Source organism: Lepus europaeus, chromosome 20 (genome assembly GCF_033115175.1).
Source record: "Lepus europaeus isolate LE1 chromosome 20, mLepTim1.pri, whole genome shotgun sequence".
Lineage (NCBI taxonomy): Eukaryota > Metazoa > Chordata > Mammalia > Lagomorpha > Leporidae > Lepus > Lepus europaeus.
This window is the reverse complement of record NC_084846.1, coordinates 32,546,278-32,569,881: the sequence shown is the minus strand read 5'-3', so window position 1 is coordinate 32,569,881 and position 23,604 is coordinate 32,546,278. Positions and strand designations below refer to the sequence as shown.

General features: G+C 47.1%; 1 protein-coding gene across 3 annotated transcripts in view; it reads left to right on the top strand.

The window, feature by feature from the left end:
• Positions 1-21,429, top strand: part of CPVL (carboxypeptidase vitellogenic like) — a 145,190-nt gene extending 123,761 nt beyond the window's left edge. For all 3 annotated transcript variants that reach the window (XM_062178615.1, XM_062178614.1, XM_062178616.1), the window contains exon 13: positions 21,240-21,429. In XM_062178615.1, the coding sequence (XP_062034599.1) occupies positions 21,240-21,350 (111 nt within the window). In that variant the 3' untranslated portion in view covers positions 21,351-21,429. The remainder of the gene's footprint in view (positions 1-21,239) is intronic.
• Positions 21,430-23,604: the final 2,175 nt, after the last annotated feature.

Here is a 23,604-nt window from a genome sequence, read left to right as displayed (position 1 = left end):
GAACAATCTATAAAATATCTTCTGAAAAAAATCTGATTGATTTTTCACGACTACCCCATGGGTCTCAGGCTGCCAGCAGTGTAGACTAGGACAGCAGCCATCAGCAAGCACCGTAATTCTACACTTCCATGTGTGTGGGTATGCCTGAGCTCAGACATCCATCTCTGTCTACTGAGTGAGACAGACAGAGCCAGGAATGTGCTGTGTGTAGAGCGTGAGTCCCAGGCTCAGGGCTAACCAAGACCATGGGCAGGCTGTGCTCTGACACCAGCTCTGAGCCCTTGCTGTCGTCAAGTCTGGTCCAGACGCCATTCCTTCTCCGTGACTATCCAGGCCAGCCTGCTGCGCCTTCCATTCAGGGTCCTTCTGTGCCCCTCCGCAAATGTCAAGGTCACCGTTCACAGTTTGTGTTGGTGTTGTAACTGCTTTTTATCTCATTGTATTTTTTTAAAGATTATTTATTTCCTTACTTGAGAGGCAGAGAGAAAGGTCTTCCTTCTGCTGGTTCACTCTCCAAATGGCCACAAAGGCCAGAGCTGGGCCAATCTGAAACCAGGATCCAGGAGCTTCTTCTGGGTCTCCCATGCAGGTGCAGGGGTCTAAGGACTTGGGCCATCTTCCACTGCTTTCTCAGGCACAGCAGAGAGCTGGATTGGTAGTAGAGCAGCCAGGACTCAACCTACACCCCTATGAGATCCCAGAGCTGCAGGAGGAAGCTTAACCCATTGCGCTGTAGTGCCGGCCCCATGACTGCTTTCAACATGTAGCAAATTCTCTGCTTACATCATTGAATCAGCATGTCAGCCCAAAGCAGCCACATTTAGAAATAAAAATTGTAAATCAGAATAATAGCCAAGCTGATGGATTCTTTAAGGATATTTTTCTGGGGGCCGGTATTTGGCACAGCGGTTGGTGCATGACTAAGGGTGTCTGCGTCCCACAGCAGGGTGGCTGCGTTCTGGTTCCAATTCCAGGCTCCTGCTAATGTACATCCTGGAAGGTCCCATGTGATGGTTCCAGTGGTAGGGTCCCTGGCACTCATGTGGGGGGACTTGGATTGAATCTGGGCTCCTGGCTTTGGCTTGGCTCCGCCCTAGATGTTGTGGGCATTAAGGGAATGAACTATTTGATGGAAGATCTTGCTCGCCTGCTCTCTCTGTCTCTGTCTCTGTCTCTGCCTCTTTCTGCTTTTCAAATAAATAAAAGTAAAATAAAATTTTTACAAATAATGCTTTTCTAGTGTAAATTTTATTAAGCTAAATGTCCCAAAGAATGCAATTAAACTGTTTCTTTTTTTTTCTATTTTATTTTACTGAAAATATTTTTATTGAGAAGAATTGTAAACATTGAAAGAAAGGTTTGAGTCATTGATCAGTCTTCATCCTGATCCAATTCTACCAGAGGCGGCTTCTGCCGCTGCGAGGTCCGCGTGATTTCCTGCAGGTCTGACCTCCTAATGACAGCTGAGTCATTGGTATTTGGATGTTTTCAGGAGCGGGCCAGGTGGGCTCAAGGATCACAGACTGGGTATCTCAGCCAGGTAGCATTTTGCAGCTGGGCCAAATGTTGGATCTCGCTTTTCAAGTGAGGACACCGAAACTCAGAGGCGAAGCAACGTTCCCAGTCTTCTGTCCTTTCCACGTCCACGCTGAGGTTAAATTCCAGGGCCCCTGGCGTGGAGCCCAGTGTTTTCCTTCTTCACAGGCGTCCCCTCCACTGGAATGGCGGCCCTGCAGCAGCGCACTGGGTCCGGGAGGACCGGGGCCTGTGTGCATGTCTGCCGTAATTAGAGCAGGCCTGAGAAGTAACAGATACCACATCCACCGTTAGCTCCGAATCACACCCGTGGGACCACCTCCCCCAGACCGAGCACATTAGCTTAGTGGACAGTGAGGCCGCATGCATCCAGCAGTAAGAAAAGGCACAGCCTCTCCGGAGCTTCTGCAGAACTTGCTGAAATGAGCAGAGAGAACGTGGCGGTGGAGTGCAGGGCAGGGCCTGAGCACAGCGCACCGTCTGTGTTATGGTTGGAGCTGGGAGGAGGAGAGCTGGCAGACAAACTGGAAGGAGACCGTGGGTCTTGATGAACCGAGGCATGCGTGTTGCCTTGTCTATGGGGCAGCCATTGCAGGTTGGTGAGTGCGTTTCAGAGCTCTTCTTGGGGAAGTTTAAACTGGCAACCATGGGGTATATTCGGCGTACAGAGACTGTGGAAATAGAGGGTCACATTAGGAGCTTGATGGGAAGATGGTTCTCTGTCTCTTCCATGAGAACACCTTCTTCATGCCTGATTCCAAGCTCCTAAAATAGAGGTTGAGGGAATGGGTGTTGGAATGTCCCAGCCGTGAGGACCAGTCCCCTGTCTGAGAGATGCTGTTTGCCCTGTGTCTGTCCAGGTATGAAGGCTGAATGTCCACAGGGAGCGCATCACATGCTGGCATCCCTGGGACTCTCCTGTCCCAGAGAAAGCACCGCCAGGCCCCTCAAGCATAAGCCCTGCACTCAGACAGGCACCTTGACCCTGCCATGGGTTTGGCCTGTGGAGCCCTCAGCCCTTGGTCTGCCACACTGTCCTCAAGGACTTCTCCCAGCGTCCTGGCTTCCAACAGAAACCAGACCTTTGAAGGAGATAATGTCCAGAGAAACCCAGGGGCAGGTGCACTGCTGCCTCAAAGCGTGGCTGCTGGACCCAGTTGCCGCCTGCTGGAGGCCATCTAGTTGGTGAAAGGAAGGGCCCGTGCAGTCAAACAAGCCTGCCTGCCTTGAATCTCTGTTCCCACTCACTGGCTGTGGGCTGGGTACTGGTTCTGCAAACTCTGAGTGAGAACAGTCACTTCACTGGGTGTAGAGAAAGTCCAGGAGATGCTGAGGAGAGCGACCAAGTCCTAAGCACTTGTGAGGCCTCATGCTGGGGTCTGCCACACACTGCCATGGAATCCTGGTCGCTGTCCCCCTAGCTCAGAGTATGGCCTGCTTTATAAAGGAGGGAACAGACGCTTCCCCCTGAGAAACGTGCTTAAGGTTTCAAGTAGTAAAGTGTCTAAGAGTTGACAACCCAGAGCTAGATCTTGCCAGTGCACCAAGGTGGGATGGTGGTCTTTGAGTACCCATGAGGGTTGTAGATGGGAAGGTTGGACACTGCAGGCTGCATCCAGGCTACTTGCCTGCGCTTGGGGTGAGTATGCGTGTGGTGGTAGCAGCAGGGGGTGGTGCAATGGTGGTGGGCACTTCCAGCCACTGTAGAATACCTCGTTCCCTATAGGCAAGGGGAGTGCCTACCGGAAGCAGGAGGGTGCAGATGGGAAACTGACAGCCATGGCTTCCTCCTTGTGTTTTGCTAAAACTTGCATCAACTTTGTGTCTTTGGCTGCACCCAGCTTAGAAATGGAGGGAAGGACAGCTGGGGCAGGCTTTCTCATTTCTGCAGGGAGCTAACCACCTGCCTTTCTTGGATCTCGTGCTGATAAAAGTAATTTTCTCAGAATCTTAAACGACTTAGCACTATGAATCATTTCTGAAGGAACTCACAGTTGCAGAACGTCCTTCAACAAGTTCTCGATTGGAGGGAGCAAAAGCAATAAATGACTTCTGCATTTGACCAGTTCAGAGGGGATTTTAAAAGTAGCAAATGGAGGCCGGCGCCGCGGCTCAACAGGCTAATCCTCTGCCTGCGGCGCCGGCATACCGGGTTCTAGTACCGGTTGGGGTGCTGAATTCTGTCCTGGTTGCCCCTCTTCCAGTCCAGCTCTCTGTGCTGTGGCCCGGGAGTGCAGTGGAGGATGGCCCAAGTCCCTGAGCCCTGCACCCACATGGGAGACCAGGAGAAGCACCTGGCTCCTGCCTTCGGATCAGCTTGGTGCACCAGCCGCAGCGGCCATTGCGGGGTGAACCAACAGAAGGAAGACCTTTCTCTCTGTCTCTCTCTCTCTCTCTCTCACTGTCCACTCTGCCTGTCAAAAAAAAAGCAAATGGAGGAAAGTAACTATTAAATAAACTGGAGACAGTGGTTACCAAATACAGTTTGTTCCCTGGCTTTCTTACAAAAATCGATAAACCAGGTCCGCTCACTGCCCGCCCTGTGGCCTTCTGCGAGGAGGCATGTCCTGGTGTCATAGGTTGGGCGTCTCCATCTTCCCAACCTGGAGGAAGCTCTTCTGCCTGTGTACAGGAATCAGACTGAGGGCAGAGCACCAGAGCATAGCAGGCAAACCACACTGCTGCCTCCGGTCGGAGAGCTTCCTCCTGGCAGCCACAGGCTGGGTTCTCCCAGAGCAGGCACCGAGGCAGAGTGTGGGGTGCAAGTTGTTTGGTTGGGGATCACCACCTATAAAAGGAAGGAGGATGCAGGACTAGACCAAGGGAGGAATAGAGCGCGACGCAGGCCACAAGGGCCTGGCAGGGAGCTCTGGAGAGAGCAGTGTCCACCCGTGACCCCATGTTGGGCCAAGATAGTCAGAGATTCCTGCTCCCACCTCACCCAGGCGCTGGATGTGGGCTGCTCCAGGAAGGGTGTCAGGTAAAAGCAGCTCTCTGCAGAGGGCAGGCCCCGAGGGACCGGTGGCCGTGCCCTGCCTGCTGGCTGCACACCCTTCCTGAAAGAGGAGTCTGACGAGGCAGCTCCATGTCCACCTGAAAGGCCACCCAGACAGCATACTTGCCAGCCTTCAGAGCAGCTGGTCAGCCTACAACACTTGGGCAGTCGGTCCTCCTCTGCTTACGTGCCTAAGTGCTCAGTGTAATTGTGTCTTATAATTGCATTAGAAAGAGGGTTCAGGCCTTGGTTTTCAACTCCTATGAAGGTTCCAAGACAGGAATAACAGATCTTCCAGGAAAAAGAGTGAAGAATTGTAAATATTTCTCTTTTTCAGTTATTTATTGTAGAATAACAAATGGCTCCAAAACTTAGGGGCTTAAAGTAACAATTTATTATTCCTCAGTGATGTGGGCTGAATGGGCTCAGCTGGGAGGCTCTGACTCCTGTGGGGTGGGCTGAGGTCGCACACGCAGCTGCATTCAGCTGGGAGCCTGGCTGAAGCGGGGGCACCCCCAGTGATCTCGCCCCCACCCTCTCTCCCGACGTCTCTCCTGCTATACTTTCCTGGCCTGGACTTCTTCACAGCACTCGTCCCCCAGATGAAGAACTGAAAGATGCCAGTCCTTTTGATGTCTCACATTATTTCCATTGCATTCTTCCCGCCAAGGCAAATCACAGAGTGAGGCTAATTCCTTTTGATGGGAAGAATGACAAAGCGTGTGGTACCATCGCTAACCCTCTGCTTTTTTCTGAGCCAGTGCATCTCAGCTCTTACAGGTACAGGGGTTTGGGCCAGCTCTCCAGACCTCCTGCTTTCACTGATCTGGGGTAGAACTGGATGTTGAAATTTTACTCAGGGGATTCCACCGTGCAGCCAGTTTGGGACACCTTACTTGGTGCGGACATGCCTCCATCTCACACAAACCTCGTGTGGCTTCTGTGTGGATGAACTTCCACTCTGATTCCTAAAGGATGCTCTGAATCCTGGCCTATTTTAGTTCCAGGCCAACCAGAAATTAGAGACCACAGTTTTACTCTTAACAAACCAGTCCCTGGTGGATCTGCAGTGCACATTCAGAAGTGTGTCTTCTCATCTGTGGAGTCTCCTGGTGTGGCCTTGGTTCTCTGACATCCTCGGTCAAAACCTTAAGCTAAGTTTTAGTCCTCAGCCTCTGCCATGCATTGTAGGTTTACAAGGGGTCTTTGTTCTCTCAAATCACTGATAGACCATTGGTAATTTAGACTTGAAGAAAAAGTCTTTTATTTAGCAAAGGCATTGGCTTCCTTTTCCCAGCAGAGTTTTGTGTTAAAATTTTGTGGTCCCGGCATGCACTGCACTTAGACAGCGGTGCATCCGTGTCACCTCCCAACAAGAAAGTGACCACAACAAGCACTGTCTGTTTTAAACACCATTCAGAGTGGGCTTCCCGGCAGCAGTGGGGTCCGCCAGCCACTGCGAATTCGTTTCTGGATATTTCTTGTTAATCAGATTCCGCAGTGGGTTGATTTCATCCAATGTCAAAGCAAAGAAAGAGTGTAATGTTTCAGAAAGTGGAGCCTTATCTCGGGCAGACTTAGCATTTCCATTAGATAACCGTTAGGTTGTTGAGTAATGGGGTGTCTGTGGTTAGACTCAAGGCATAGTTGACTTAGAAGGGAAGAGATTGCATCTTTACTTTTATGACTTCTGACTGAAACTGCATTTCTTTGCATCAAGAATTATAAAATTTAACCTTTTCTTCCATTATATGTATAGGGACAGATCACAATGGCATTAGCACTCCTTTGACTTTGTCACCTGAAGAAAATAAAAAATATTTTAATATCTTACATGGAACAACTTTTATGCTCATCACTACTTTAAAATTATAGTGGTTTTCAGACTTCCTGGTTGCTCTTACTGAGTTAATATCCACGTGTGTGTGTTGCTGTGTTACAAGTTTGTAATTTACTATTTTGATGTTTCATTGCATTAGCTTTCTTGGTACTGTGATGTATATGCACATATATGCACGTGTGTGTGTGTGTGTATGTATGTATCTTGTAGTTTAAAACATTATTGTGAGAAGGTATTCATAGGTTGCACCAGACAGTCACAGGGGACCATAGAGAAAAAAAAAAAAAAAGATTAGGAACTTGCACATTAGACTACCTGATTGTTGAAAATAGTGGATGAACTCTCCCACCAGAATCCACACACTGAAAAGCCGTGAGCTGAGCTGTCAGGTAAACTTGAATTTTGTCCCTAGCATATTACCTTGGTGACTCTAACGACTTCCCTTGTCAGCTGTTCAAGTGCCACAACATAGGGATTAAGAGGACGGACCTAGGGTTAGGTCCCTGCTCCGGCACCCACTGTCTGAGTGACCTTGAGCAAGTTAGTTCTCCAAGAGGCTCCATACCTGGGAAGTGGGGATAATCTCATCGCCTGTTCTTACAGGGTGAGTCCTTATTAGGATTCATTGAGACAATGCTTACAGATTTCTCAGCCTCCTCCCTGGCACCTGGTGGGTGCGTGATCAGTGTTCAATTCCTGCTGCCTTGTGACCTTCTCAGTGCATTCATCTGTTTCCAGGGCAAGGAGCCCTCCCTCTGTTCCTAGAGAGAGAATTCAAGGCGCAGGTGATTAAGTGCCTTCAGCCTTATGTATCAGTTAGGCCTGAAACTACTGCATTGGTATCTAGTTTTAAATGCATTGTAACAGGAAGTCTGTCTCTTTGAGAGCCAGAAGTAGCCGAGGTGGCTGAGCAGGTGTCCTGGGAGGTCACAGTGGCTGAGTCGTGGGGTGCTTCCTAAGCTCTGACTCTCCTGGAGTGGCCAGTGATCTGAAGCAGCCCTGTTGACGACAAACAGAGCATCCAGCCTCTTCCCCACCGAGCGAGGAATCAGGGAAAAGGGAAACTTGGGAGCTTAAAGAGTAAGAAACAAGCGATCGAAATGAAACAGAAAACTAAATATTTGGCAACTTGACTGGCTCTCTGCTGTCCAGCAATGAGATGTGGGTATTTATTTTTGTTGCTAATATTTATTTTTTTAGATAGCAACCGGAGTCCCGAGATGAGATTCTGGCACCAGCTCTGTCTTCCTGGAGCTGCTGGCCAGAGGGGGACTTCCCGCTCTGGCTGCTGTTTCAGTGCAGTTGCTTCTCCACATCCTCCCCACTTTCTGGGTGGGGCACAGGACCCAGCTCACCCTCTCAGCGCTGGCGAGAACCACGGCGCTGCACAGCGCACGCTAAATTTCTTCAAGATTCACTTCTGTGAGTCGGGCATCAGGACATGGTTTCCGTTTTATTAAATTAAATGTTGGATACGTAACAAAGGGTATGTACAGTGTCAGGGTAGGCTAAAACAAACTAGGATAAATGACTGTGCCCAGCAGTCACCGGTTGAAGAAATGCGGCATGGCCAGCAGCCAGCTCACCCTTCCCAGTCCCACCCCCAACCCCGTTGTCCCTGGAGGGAAACCGCTAGCCTGCAGTTTGTTTTATCAAGCCCCTCCTTTTTTTACTTATTAATAATTTTACTACAAATACATAAGCCACATTTTGCTTCTCATGTTTCATTTCATGCCAAAGCAATTACTCTCCACACGTGTGCTGTTGAACACCGCGAGACTGACCAGGTCAAGATGCTCAGCTGTGCCGCACAGCATTCCATCCAGTGATTCTCTTGTCCTTCCATCCGTTGCTGATGGAGATTCGGGGCTTTCCAGATGTTTTCTACCACCCATAGTGCTGCCCTGCAGCTTTGCCTGAATCTCCCTGCCTGGTATCAGTTTCACTAGTTTATGCAAAAATGTTTTCCAAAGGGATGGAACTCCGACTCCCATGGGGGGCAGGTCAGAGTTTCGTTGACTGCACTATCTCAGTAAACACCTGGGCTTGTCTCGGGCCGACTTCCACCTGGGCTTGCTCACCTGGAGGGACGTGTAGTGCTCTTCCCCACAGCTGACATTCGGATTTTGTGTTCTCTCTCTCTCCCTCTCTGGCTACCATCAAGTGAAAGGACCCCAGCGTCCACACCAAGTGAGGGGGCAGCGGACACCTCATTTCCGAGTTCCCACGATGTTTGCTTGGTTAGATGCATTTTTTTCCTGGATGTCATGTGCCAGATTCAGCCAGCTTTACTGCCCAGCTTTCTCAAAGATCAGAAGTGTATTCCTTTGGCACCATTTCCCTTCAGCTCTGACAGTGCCTCAGTAATAGTAAGAGCAACTAGTAAAGTTGACAAGCCTTGCACTTGCGGGAAGATCTGAATCTTCCTGACAGAATTCCACTGCTTCCATTGCTTTTCCACTGCAGCAACCGGAACGAGGAGTCACTTAGGCAATTTCTTTGCTGTGAGCCTTCCCGGAAAATTAAGAACAGTAATTAGTAGATATTGCTCACCCCAGCTCCTTTGCTAGTGTTTTTCACATCTGCTTTCTAGTATCCTTGCTGGCCTGATTTCATTCCTTTCCTGGTGCTTGGCCTAGAAACCGCGACCAGCTGCTTAAGCAGAAAAACACTGCATTCATGCAAACCAGTAAAAATAGTGCAGGGGTCTGGGACATTTAAAAAAAAAAAAAAAGTGGTATGTTCCAAAGGGAAGTTTTTGCCTTGTGAGGATGTAAAGGCCTAAAATGTAGATACTCAAGAGCACTGGATGTGTTTTAAGTTTTGTTGCTGTGTCCTTTAACTTCGTCTGCCTTTCCCAGGAGCCTCCTGAGTTGATGGTAGCTAGTCTCCTCTCACCAGCCCACCCCTTCCTTGTTGAAAACTCCTCACCAGCTCCCAGAACTGTGGGGAGTCAAGTGCGTGGACTGAGTGACTTGAACCTTCCTCTGCTTCCTTTCCCAGCTGGTCTTCCCCCTTCCCATCCTGATTAGAATGCTGAGAAACAAGATACAGTACATGGGGCCAGTGCTGTGGTACAGCTAATTAACCATCAGCTTGTGATACCACCATCCCTTACCAGCGTGCCGCTTGGAATCCTAGCTACTCTGCCCCCCATCCAGTTTCCTGCTAATGCCCCTGGGAAAACAAAAGATGATGGTCCAAGGACTTGGGTCCCTGCCACCTCTGCGAGACCCGGATGGAGTTTTTGGCTCCTGGTTTCAGCCTGGCCAAGCCCTGGGTGTGTTGTGGCCATTTGGGTAGTAAGCCAAAGTGGAAGATTCCTTTCTCTCTCCTCCGTCACTCTGCCTTTCAGTTAAATAAATAAATAAATCCTTTTTTAAGGAAAAAAAAAACACAATTTTTATCATTCCTCAGCAAAAATTTTGAAATCATGCATAATTTGTTCATAATGTACTTTTTCCATGAACTTGCGAACATCTCTGTGCTACATGGAGGCTGAGTTGTTTAACTCTTTAATCACCTTCCTCCCCTCCTGGACGCTGAGCTCCTGCAGGCCTAGCCCTCAGCACAGTTCCTGGCCTTGGGCCAGCGCTCAGTGAGTTACCCTCAGGTTGACCTGGACGGCATCCCTCCACACCTCTCCTGAAGTCTCTGGGTGAGAATTTGTGTGTTTAAAATGTGTTTTTCGTGTATTTCTTTGAGAGGCACAGAGTCAGACACAGAGCTCCCTTTTGCTGGTTCACTCCCCAAATGCCCACAGTGGTGTGGGCGCAGGGGACAAAGCCAGGAGCCAGGAACTCAATCCAGGTGTCCCATGTGGATGACAGGACCCAGCACTGCTGCCTCCCTGGGTCTGCATTAGCAGGAAGCTGGAGTCAGGAGCTGGGAGGTCCAACCATCATGCTAGATGCCTGGTCATGTGTGTGTATGTGTGTGTGTATGTGTGTTTGCTCCTGCTCTCAAGGATGGTGTGCTTACTCATGAGTTGTGGACAACAAAGTGTCTTCCAGGAAGCAGAGTAGCCATGCTGGGATAATGGTTGTTCAGCACAGTTCCCTTCATGCTAAAGAATGCATTGTTTGTCAGCTAAAGGCTGTTTCCTTCCTGGGTTACATGCAAGCGGAACAGAGACATATTCTGGGCCAGGAATTTATGGCAGGAGTCGGAGAAGCTTCATTATCTCAGGGCCAGCGAGAGCATCCTCTCCTTGAAAAAAACTAAATTTCTTTTTTTTCCTCCCCTTTGCTTAAAAAAGCCACGCAGCTTGCTTCCTGAAAACAAAGGAAGTAATAAACAATAGCAGCTCCCAGTTTTACTCTGATTACTTGCCAGGAGTCTTCTGTTCATGTGGTTCTATTTCATTAGAAAGAGCCAATTAACATAAGAAGAATGCTTCTAAATTAAGCTACCCAAATAGGCACTTAGTTAATACTCTGGGAGCTAATTTATTGTATCATGTAAAATATAAATTGGCTAGCAGAGCTATGTATCGAGGTAGAAGAGCTAGGCAACGATGCATAATTTTCTCTTAGCTGTTGAGCAGTTTTTAATAATTATTGAAATTTAAGAGAGCCATTTCATTAAATGGAAGGTGAATAAATACTGAGAAGTCTAAAATGTAAAGTATTATCCCCACGTGGAGAGTTTTAAAAATTAATGATATTTAGGAACAAAGGGAGATGTGGGATTTGCTTTTAAACAGCAGCTTCTTGGTTTTTTGCTTTTTTAAAAGTTGAAGTGTAATCAAAGACTCCCAAAAATCACTCGCAGGAATGTTAAACAAAGACAAAAAGTAAACAGGGCAGAGAATGGAGTGGGGTGGAGGCATGCGCAGTGGGAGGGAACAAGACAAAGTCGTGTGGAGGTGTTGCCGCGGCCAACTAGACTGAGGCCCTGTATTCACCGCGCACAGACTGGGACATCACAGTAAGCCCCTTCTTTTACCTCAACTCATGGCATCCTGAAAGTGTCCTGCCCCTTGCCATGCTCTGAATCCCGGATTGTGGAACCTGGGGACACTTAGGCATCGTGGGTCCCTTACACTGGTGGTATCAGGAGCCCCCAGCTGAGTCCAGACACCTTGTGCAGCCTGGAGTTGTCCAGCTCAGAGCAGCTCTGGGGCATCGCCAGCACTCTGATGCAGACACAGACGTCCCACGCAGGTGGTGGCATAGTGGGGACTTTTATTATTGCCAGTTACATCAGGGGAGACGGGAATGGAAGCAGGCAGCAGGCCTTCCTCGCCTTGCTGCAAGTACTTAAACCTGGCCCCTCTGATTTCCTGAGCCAGGGTTTCAGAGAATTCTGGGCCTCATGGTTCACTTCTGAGTCAAGGTTTTCTTGGGTTTACCTTGGGAAAGAGGAAGAGTGCCAGAATGTGTCATTTTCCCCAGGGGAGCCACAATGTCTGAGAACCAGTGGGCTGAGGGCAGACTGGCTTTGAGAGAGGGGTGCTGATTGTGGCGTGCTCTCCAGTTCCCACAGTGTGAATACCCCCACCATGCCGACTGCAAGCTACCGATCTGACATCACTGAGTGCGGAGTGGAGCAGCAGTTCGCGCTGATGGAGCGTATTACCACTAGAATCCTCCTGCATGGCTGTGCGTGGGAAGTAGCATTTCAGCAGGTTCCCTGTTCGGCCGGGACTGAGACGCGAGCTCCAAGTCCCCAGAGCATGCCTGGCAGAGAGCATTCTCTGCTCGCACCTCTGCCTTCTCCTCCCCCCACACTCATTCTGTCCTCCAGCAGAAAACTGCAAATGCAGATCATAAAGCTAGATAGTGAGTGAGCGTAAAGAAAGAGCCAGATTGTGCATTTTATCCTTCTGTGGATATCGAATATAAAAGCTGGACATGGAATGAGCGAATGAGGAAGGGACGTTTCGATTACTTTTTAATTGCCCCAAATCTCATGTTGTAAAGTGGGTGTCTAAAAAGGAAAAAAAGACAGAAGAGCTTCTTGCCATTGTGCTGAGACAAGTGAGGTCTTGCCTGCCCGCCGTCTCCGTCGGGAGAAGCGGGTGCCTGGCGTCCTGTGCAGAGAGAGGAGAGGAGGGGGAGGATGTTGGCAGGCTGAAGGGAGAAAACTTGCTGTAGACACAGCTGAGTGTCTTGATGGAGATTTGATCTCACAGTCAAGCTGCTTTCCCACTTTAATTGGGACTTTTCCCATGGGAAGGAAGGATTCACAGTATGGAAACCAAAGCCTGGAGGAGAAATGCTTCCCCTTCTGCAGAATGTATTACACTCTTGTTTTCTGGAAAGCTAGGGAATGAACGTCACGTTTGCTAGTGTCGTAACTTCTGCTCTTACCTCCACTCCTTCGAGTGAAGAAATACCCGTATGCCCTTAAGAACTCAGATAATGATAACAGGGTGACTGGTTGAATGCTGCTTATTTCTCTGTAGCAGCTTATGATGCACTGAGTGCCATGTAACATTGTGTATGCAGTGTCTCTGTGCATCCTTAGAGAAGGTTAAATGTTTTTGGAGTGATCCTCCATTCCAGTTTGTTGGATTTTTTTTTTACTTTTAACACAAAAGGTCCCATTTCCAGAAACTCCTTGGCCCCGGGCAAACTGGGATAACTGGTCACCCTAATTCATTCTCTGTCTTTTACAAATGAGGAAACAGGCAGTTAAGTCACTATGCCAGTCACAGAGCTGCATTCAAATCCAGATGTGCACGCTTTCAGCCATGGAGCCGGCTCACTGCCTGCTCTATGTGCTGCTAGCCTTCCGCTGACTACAGTGACCAAGGAAGGGCGAGCTTCTCACCTTAGCCCTTCATCCCAGCCTGGCCAAAGTCAGCAGATTCTTGGAGTTGACAGAGAGAAAATGTTTCCTGACTTTTTTTATTAGACTTTCATAGCACCTCTCAGATATCCCCTGTGTGTCTCAGAAGAAGTGTAGTGCTTGACCACAGGATGTCTTCCAGCTTGAATTTCACTGATTGACAGAAGTCTGCTTTTCACATCAGGCAGTGTATTGGCTTGGATGCAGTTTGGCCCCTGAATTGATGCAGGATTTGAAACCCCCAGGTCTTCTGTTGATGGTAGTAAAGAGGCAGAAACTTAATCCAACTGTGGTGTTAAGAGGTAGGGCTTTCGAGAAATGACCAAACTGAATTGAGTCACTAGGGTGGGGCCTGCAGGATTGAATTCTGCTGGTTTACTAAGGGTAGGGCCAGAGACTCCACTGTGTAGTGTATCTCACCAGGAGATAAGGCTTCTGCAACTTGTACCTACACAACCACAAGCTAAATAAACTTCTTTTCTTTAGTTAGCCTGCCTCAGATATATTGTTACAGTAACAAAAAAAATAGTAATTTCTTTTGCATCTATTGTCATTCTTTTATGTATCCCATCAATTCTTTGGGAGTTATAAAGCTACCTCCTGTGCCACTGTAACTTGCAAAGGCTACATTATCATCTGTCCTTTTAGTGTTTACCTAGATTTTTTTTTTTACTTTTAGCATGAATACACCATACATACACCCGAATTTAGGAAAGTCAACTTTGAATTAGTCCATTCAGTAATTTTCCAGATACGCAAGTGTACTTTACAATACATTAATTCAACTTAGGCTACCTTAGTGCAAATGTCTTCTTTAAAATTTCTACATAGTTCAAATTCCCAAAGACAGGAGTATTATTGAAATTCATTATTTTTGCTCACATATGCAAATTCTTATTGTTTTTCCATGTTTACATTAGGGAAAGCAACTGTCCTTCTGTTTGAAGAACAACATGTAATGTTTCTCATTATACAGACCTTCAGGCAAAAGCCTTTTTCAGTTTCTTGTTTCCCTGAAAATATCCCCATGAGCTCTTCACTTCTGCTGAAATTCCAAGCTGGCAATTATTTTCTTCAAAGCATCTCCTTTCTGTCTTCCGGCTTTCAGTGTTTCTGCTGACCGAGTTGGCTTTCTTGCTTCCTGAAGGCACACAGAATATTGTTTTCCTGTGACAGCTTTTGCTGTTTTCTCTTTGTCTTTGGTTTCAATTGTAAATTATTATGTGACTAGATGTGCTTATTTTCTTTGGGTTCATAGAACTTCCTAAAACTGTGGTTTGATGACTTTTGTTTTAGAAATATTTCATTCCCAATGTTGTGTATCTTTATCTCCATTCCTTCCTTATCATTTTATTCTGGGACTGCAACTAAGCAGCTAAATGTTTTGCAGTCTCATTTCCTTCTTTTCTGTAGTTCCCATACCTTTGTTCTCTATGGCTCAGTCTGGATATTTTCTACTGACCTACCTTCCAGTTCATATGTTCTTTCTTCTACTGTGTCTAATCTACACTTAAAATATCTATTGAGTTATTAATTTCAATCAAAAATGGTAAATAACCTTTCAGTTTTAGAGTTTCTATTTGATTCTCTTTATGCATATTCTAATTCTTGGGTGAATTCTCTGTTTTACCTACTTCTTGAATGTTTTCTCCATGGTTACTTAACAATCTATACCTGATAACTCGAAAATCTGGATCACTTGTGTTTCCTTCTAGGGCCACCACTACAGTTTCCCACCTTGGTTTTTCAGTCATTTGATCTTGTCTTTTGAGCATGCTCACAACATTGTATTGAGCGTTGGACTTAATGTAGTCAAAAGTATGAAAAAACATGTTATCTTTCCTCAAAGAGGATTTAATTGTTTCTACACGCAGTTAGAGGAAAGGCCACTCAGCTTGATGCGGTCAGGAACTCAGCTTGATTTGGGGCTGGTGAGGGCCAATGCAGCTCCAGTTTTTTCATTACTTTTGGGCATTGCCTTGCATCTAACAAAAAGCCAGCCCTCCTTGCCGGGCCCACAACTCCAAATTTGATTTTCTTTTGGGGTGTTAATTTGTTTCCTTTCTTGGTCTCAAGTATCATTAGACAACTAAATTTACGCCTCCTTTCCATTGTTTTATCTGTCACTTTTTGCTTGGCTTCTTGACCAGAGAAGCTTAGAAACCGGTGAATTTTCCAAAGGGAAGAGCAGCAATGATGTTAGGCCCCCTTCTTGCCCTCCAATACCTTTAAACAACATTCTGTTCTTTTTAGTTCAGCTTCAGTTTTTGCACATTGGAGTAGGGTTGGTTTGATAGACGCAATGCATGTCGTGGTCAGATACAGACATCCTGAATTACAGTCTTGTTGCAACTGATTGGGTGAGATGATGTAGATAGGAAGCCCTTTGGGGTGCTGCCAAGTACGACAGGTGTGTCTGGACTGCTGTAGCTTGTAGACCACGGCAGTGGTTACATCTGGGTCTCCTCTGTTCTCCTCCTCCTATTAGGTATTCACTCGCTACACCCCACAGCTGTGGTGGGAACCTCAAAGATAGTTTTCCCTAAGCATTGTTGGAGCAACTTCAAGCCTTAATCTTGCTTTGTCTTTGTTTTTGTATTTTCTTAAAGTGGTTGGCCTCAGTCTTTGTTGGAGGGTAACTGCTAACAAGCGAAGTACCTTTTCTTTTAAATATATTTGTGTTGCTGGGTGTATTTTATTTAGACTTATAATAATTAGTATTTGAAAGATAAAAGGTAAAATTTTGAAAACATGGAGTGACATGAAAACAGTAAAAGAACCTCCGTGGAAATTGGAAGCTACAGCACGTGTGCTTCTTTTGAGTGCGTGCCTCATTCTGTAGTGGAAATCAGGAACCATAAACCACGAGAAAAAAGGAAGCATAACTACCCTACAGGTTTCAGCTCCCAAACTTGCATCTCCCCAGTTCCCTTTCTTTCCTTTGCTGGTCAATAATAGTATCACCCTTTAGAAATCTGCTCACGTTGGAAGTCTGAATTGGAGAGGATGGGGCGGATCTCTCATTTAATATTGAGATCTGGTTAATTAACTGCTCAGCTTATTGGCTGCACCCCAGCCTCTTCTCCTTGCTCTTATCACCCTCCCTCCTGTGAGCCTGCCTTATCTCCAGCTGAGATAAGTCTCTTCATTCTCCTCCTTGCCCTAGTATCACTCTCTTCCAAATCAGCCTCCTCATTAGGTATTAAGTAATTTTGCCACAATGCGAATCCGAACATGTCACTGCCCGGCTTACAAACCTGCAGGATATACCAAGAACAGGCGGATCCGTGGAGCCAGCAAACAGACTGCAGTTGCCGGGGGCTGTGGGGGAGAGGCCCGTGGGCAGTGATCACTAATAGGCATGGATTTCCTTTGGGGGCTGACAACATTCTCAGCCAGATAGTGGTGATGGCTGCACAGCGCTGTCAGTGTGCTAGGTGCCACTGAGTCACACGCTAAAGTAGTTAAGGCCGGATGTTTGACTCCGCTTAAGATGCCAGCTGGGACGCTCGTGTCACCATTTGGAGTGCCTGGGTTTGAGACCCAGCTCTGCTCCGAATTCTAGCTTCGTGTTAATGTGCATCCTGGGAGGCAGCAGGTGATGGCTCAAGTATTTGGGTTCCTGACACCCAGATGAGGGACTTGGATTGGATTCCTGGCTCATGGCTACAGCCCGGCCTAACCCTGGCTGTCATTGGCATTTGAGGGTGAAGCAGTGAATGGGTGTACTGGCACTCTCTCTGTCTCTCTCTTCTTCCTCTCCCACTCCCCCTACCTTTCAAATAAACAAAGAGATAAATAAATAGTAGCTAAAGTGGTAATTTTATGTCAAGTGTATTTCAACACAATAAACTAAAACCGTACAGGATTTGACCTGCTCAGGCCTGTGTGTCACATGGGGCACCTCATGGTCCCACACTAGGGTTTGCCCAACCCTGGCTGATGTTCCCTCCTGCCCTTCATGAACGAGACTCCTTACAGACTGCCACACATGCGTGCCACCTGTGCCCCCTGCATTTGCACACATGGTTTCCTGTGTCTGTCAGGCACACCTCTACCCTGCTCCCACCCATCTTTGTCTGTCCAATGATCTACTCCCTCAAGAACTCCCAAAACACCCCCTTGACACTTATAAGGGCACTTCAAAAAGTCCATGGAAAATAGAATTAAAAGATAAGCTTACTTAGATGCAAAAAATAAAATAAAATAAATAGTTTGAAATCCCTGCTACAAGGGGCCTTGGAACAGTTCACGACAGCTGCACATTCTGAAAAGACTCCGTGGATTCCATGCACGCATACATGTATGAAACATCTCGCCCATCAGCAACCCCCTCGGAGCCCCTGAAGGGCATAACGGGAACCTTTGCTGCCAAGTCTGAGTTTCTCCATCTAAGGAGAATCGCTCTGTTTTCCACAAAATCGAGCAGACCGAGCCTGTGACGTACTTGGATAACCTGTCTGAGCCCGTGACATGTTGGTGACCCCTGGAACATCTGGAACCTATGAGTGCAGAGACTTCACCTCTGGCACGGAGGCACAGATGCTGGTGAGGGGATTGTCTCTGTCCGGGAGCCTGGAGATCCGTGGCGTCCACTCCCGTGTGCAGCCACGGCCCTGCCATGTTTTGTGGCACACCTCTGAAAGCCGCCTGTGCCCTGACGTGTGAGGGGGGAGGCGTTGCTCCAAACAAGAGTGGTTTATTTCTCAGTACTCAGAAATTTGTTTTGTGAGGTAAACGTTGGTCAGATTGTGTGGATTGGCTTGAGAACACCGGGAATTCTGTGGCACGGGAAGGAGCCTTTGCTCTTCAAGGAGACTCTTTTCCCAGGCTTTTTTTTTTTTTTACTTAATATTTTATGTATTCCTTTTGAGACAAATTTTTTATGTTTGTAATTTACCTTCTTGTCAAAAGCTTAACACTCTACTACAAAAGGAGTTTAAAAATAAAAAGGAAAAAGACCATAGTTAAGCAGGAATATAAGCAAGGGCTGTAACAATAATGAAATATAAAGATGTTCAACTTCACTCCTAGAAATTTTAAAATAATCAGAAATCATTGAAACTGTTGTACTATGTATTTGTTCAGCCAGGATTTAAAACCAAGTTTAACATTTTCAGTAAGCCTGCAGGCATTTATTTACTTGCTTTTGTTTTTATTCTTGTGATTTTTAAAATTTTAGCTCTCACATATAGGGGAGAACATGCTTTTTCATGTCTGGCTTCTTTCATTCAACCTGGCATCCTCTCGTTCCAACCATTGTGTTGCAAATGGTAGTATTTCACCCTTTCTTATAGCTGAATATTCCTATATATAATAATATTCAATAATATATAACAATAACACATATGTGCACATCCACCATATTTTCTTTATCCATTCATCTGATGATGGACATCTTGGTTGATTCCTTATTTTGGCTGTTGTGAACCGTGGTGCTATAAACAGGGTGGTGTGGATACCTCCTTGTTCCAGTGTGTTCATATCTTTTGAGCATACACCCAGCAGTGGGATTGCTGGATCATAAGGCTGATGTCACTGGTGGTGCAGAAACTGGACCAGGTCAGCAAGTCAGGGGCAGTGAGAGTTCTAACTCCTGTCTCCCTTTAGCTGTCCCTCTCCACTTGATAGTCAAGGACACAGAAGGTGGGGGGGGGGAGATTGGGGGTTTAAATATTAGGAGACAGTGAGCAGGAGGAAATGAAGCAGGGTGAGCTCACGAGTGGGTGTTAACGCAAATTCCTACTTTTATTTTCCCTTAATGTAATTGAGAATTCCCTGGTTTGCCATGAAATAGAAAAAAAATTCTAAACAATGGTTCTCAACGAGAATAGGCTTTGGAGCAACAGCGTGTGCATCCCTTGGTGGTGTTAGATATGCGGACTCTTTGGCCCTGTCCCAGAACTTCAGCTTGGAAAGCCTGGGAGTGTGTCCTGCAATCTGTTTTAATAAGCTCAGATATCTTGTTGTAGATTCACGTTTGAAAACCACTGTTACTAAATAGGTTTTTTGTGAATATAGGAACACTGGATGTTCCAGGTCATTGGGTTGATCCAAGCATTTTGGATTTGGAATAGGGACTGTCATTGGAGGAATAATGATGATGACTGATGTTATCGGATTCCCAGGCCAGCAGTGTACCAAGAGTTCCATGTAAATTACTCCACTAAATCCTCGTGACACCCACAGCTGCCTCCAGGAGGTCTTCTTCCTTCGCAGTTTACAGGGAAGGAAATGGAGGCTCAGAGAGGCCAAGTTAGTAGCCCAGGATCACGCAGCCTGCTCTGCTCTCACCGTGCTCCTGCCTGCTGACGCCGAGTGCCCCGGGAGACGCCCTGTGCTCTCCTGCATTAGCTGCAGCCCTGGCTCTGCACGCAGGCGACGCTGAGCTCTTGGGGGTTCAGTTTGTTGCTGTTCCGGACCATCGCTGCCAAGCTCGCTTCTGGCTGCAGCAGCTGGGCTCCGTCACACAGCCGACTTTGTTAAGTGTCCTCAGCTGATCTGTGGTCACACAGAAATCACTCAGCGGATTCCTGCCAAGGCTGGAGATTCGGACGAGAGTCTGAGGCGGAACACTAGTGAGGGGCTGTGAGGCAGCAGAAGTTGCTGTCTGGAATCACAAGAAGGGGCTCTTGTCACACGTGGGTGCACTCCAAGTCTCTGGCAGGACCTGGCACACTGGGCTCCCAGAAGCAAGCCTGGACACGGTGGCGGAGGGGCCCTGCCGGCACAGCTAGGAGGCACAGAGGAGCCCCGATGTCCTGCTGCACACGGCGAAGGTTCCCTGTGCATGGGAAAGGGCTAAGGGCAGCCCCACGGGTGCAAAGATGGCCGCATCCCTCACAGCGGGCGCACAGGGCTGTGGAGAGCTGGATAAGAATGTTCTGTGAGGAGGCCGGGAGGCTCCGCTCAAAGGGAAAGGATTCCTGTGCAAGTGCTGTGACTTGATTAAAGTACTGGCCTTCATCCTAGAAGTCAGGGTTCTGCCTAGTTGTCTCACTGAACAATCGTGCGACTTGCACAAGTCACCTAATAGCTCCACAGAGCTCAGTCACCTCACAGCCCCCGTGAGTGGTGCTGTCTGCCCAGCGAGGGCGGCTGGGCACTGCAAGGTGCAATCGAATAATGTTGCTCTCACTGGGCTCACAGCAAGGCTGTGGGAGGTGGCAGCTGTTGGGGCTGGGTTTTTCACATAACAGCCTTGCACAAATATATTTGTGTATTTTTCATCTGCCTCACCTCCCTTCAGATTGAGGCAGGCACAAGAACTCGGCCCCTTGAAGGTGACCCACGATCGCTGCGTGGGGTTCAGCAGTGAGAAGTCACTGAAGGCCGCCCCCGTAGCGCTTGCGTTTCCTCACTTCATGCACTCGGAAGAGAACCTCAGGCCACGCCAACCGCTCTCCCAGGTGGCCCGCACCTCCTGCTCCCCAACACGCGGTCTCAATCCGTGCCCTTCTGGCACTGAATCCCATTCCTCTCTGGGGAAGGCTGTTGACCGTGCCAGTCCCCTTTTTGTCCCCTCGGAGCCTAGGTCAAGGAAGAACCTTACGGTGATTTGAATTCATCACAATGAGAGATGTTTCAACTTGACAAGGGGCCAGTATTGTAGTGTAATGGGCTAAGACACTGCCTGCGACACCAGCATCCCATATGGGCATTGGTTCCAGTCCCAGCTGTTCCACTTCCGATCCAGCTCTCTGCTATGGTCTGGAAAAGTAGTAGAAGATAGCCCAAGTGCTTGGGCCCCTGTACCCATGTGGGAGGCCCTGAAAAAGCTCCTGGCTCTTAGCATCCCCCAGCCCAGTCCTGGCCATTTTGGCCTTTTTGGGGGGTGCAAATCAGAAGATGGAAGATCTCTATCACTCCTTCTCTGATACTCTCCTTTTCAAAAGAATAAATCTGTTAAAAAAAAAAAATCTATCCAAAGCATGACAGTCAGCACAAGGAGGTAAAATACGTTCTGTTTTTCGTATAAGCCCTAAGCACACATTCATCTGAGTCCGAGCTTTCCATTCGTTTAGCATAGCATGTCCTTGTTTTTCTAATGTGCTTCTGCTTTTCTTCTCCAAGGTCATTGTGCGAGGTGGAGGACACATCTTACCCTATGACCAGCCTCTGAGAGCGTTCGACATGATCAACCGCTTCATCTTCGGAAGGGGGTGGGCTCCTTACAACTCATGAACTACTTCCCTCAATCAGAATGTCAGAAGTGGTTGCCTTTGAAAGAAAAACTTTAAAAACTGGAGAATTCATATAAAAAAGAAAATTACCCTTTGATAGCTTCAAGATTTTCTCATCAATAAAAATTGCTTCTTGAAAGAAGTGGGGCTTTTCTTCTAAGGTGAGATGGTTGATTACAAGAGAATTACATGATTCACTTATAGAACAAAAGAAGGGATACTGGGATTCAGACAGATGAGTGAATGAGACTTGGGGGCCATAAGCAGGAATTTTTTTAAAAAGATTTATTTTTATTTGAAAGAATTAGAGATCTTCCATCTGCTGGTTCACTCCCTAAATGGCCACAATGGGCAGTCTGAAGCCAGGAGCTTCATCTAAGTTGACCGTGTGGATACAGGGGCCCAAACACCTGAGCCAACTTCTGCTACTTTCCCAGGGGCATTTGCAAGGAGCTGGATCAGAAGTGGGGGAGCTGGGACTTGAACCAGCACACGTATGTGATGCCAGTGTTGTAGGTGGTGGCTTAACCTGCTGTGCCACAATACCCCCATAAGTAGGTTTTTAATTCCTCCTAAGTGAAAAGTTCAGTGAGTAAATAAAGTTGTGACAATGTCTTGTTCTGTAGATAACAGAAGGGTTACTCATACCGAGCATGGGAAGGTGCCTGGTAGATATCACTGGATAACATTGGATAGATATATTGGCTAATTATCATGACAGGGGAATAGGTGACATTATAATAGTTATAGAGGGGCTGGCGCCATGGTGCAGTAGGTTAACCCTCTGCCTGCAGCGCCAGCATCCCATGTGGGCACTGGTTCGGGTCCTGGCTGCTCCACTTCCAATCCAGCTCTCTGTTGTGGCCTGGGAAAGCAGTGGAAGATGGCCCAGGTGTTTGGGCCCCTGCACCCACATGGGAGACCAGGAGAAGCACCTGGCTCCTGGCTTTGGATCGGCGCAGCTACGGCCGTTGCTGCCATTTGGGGAGTGGACCAGCGGATGGAAGACCTTTTTTTCTGTCTCTCCCTCTTGCTGTCTGCAACTCTACATCTCAAATAAATAAGTAGAATCTCTTTTAAAAAAAATAGTTATGGAGAAGAGATTTTCAAATACATAAAACCTTAATATGAAAGCTTGGAATTCTTTGAAATAAATCATATACATAAAAGTAAAAAGTTATATATAAAATATATGATAAGCATAGGATCTTGCTTTTAAAACAGATTTTATCTTTGCCTTTTTCTTTCGTTGAGACTTTTGATTGATTTGAGATGGAGCTATTTATCAAACAGCCTGCAATTCACATTAGTTCTGAGAATCACTTTTAATTTGGGTTTTACATTCTCTACTTCTTTTCACCATATGAAATAACTTTATGTAATGTTGGAATATAAAAATAATTTGTCCAACTCAGGTCCACACCCTAGCCGATCTTTCCTGTGTGTGGATCACACGTTCATTCTGTGAAATTCTACATCACTTCTGTCTCACGGTATCCATCGCTGCCTCGGCTCCCTGGAGAATTAATTCAATAAGCCAGAGCCTTTTCTGCTCCAAACATTGAGTTTGTTCTTCTAATTTCTCATTTTGTGCCTGATTCCCTTCAGGTTTGCACTGGTTTTTTTTGTTTGTTTGTTTTTTAAAAATATATATTGTTCATCTCACCCATGTCCTGGAAACCATCAAATCAAACATCCCGATCAGAAGCAGGTTTCAGTTATTGCAGAGAACTGTTGCTGGAGGTTGCAAAACCCGTTCCTGTAGCCCCAGCTGCAGGTTAAATTCACTGCAAATGTGGTGGAAAGGCACCGACTGTGGCTGGCAGCCCCGGGATTCCATTCAACAATGGGCCACGTGGGCACTGGATGGTTTCCGATAAGTCACTCCTCCATACCCGCTTCCCAGAGTGTCAAAGAAGGTAGCCCAGGGGAGATTTCCAAGCTTCCTTCCAGCTCACAAGAGGACCTATTTCACAAGGATGCCGTGAATGATGCTGGAGTCAGTCTCCCTCTTCAGGGATTTCATATTTGCAAGTGCAGCCTCTCGCTGAAAATTGTAACCCCAGTCATGCACAAAGCAGCAAAAACTTTTGAGTTTCCCAGCATGCACGTTCCCAGCTGAAGCTGAAAAAACACACTCTGCCTTCCCCTTTCAGCTCAGACAGTGAACAAGTGCCCTTTTTGAGGTCTGTTTGGTGCCCTGTGTTTTTGCATTTTGGTGCCTTCTCTTACTAATTTCGCTGTTTAAAATGGTT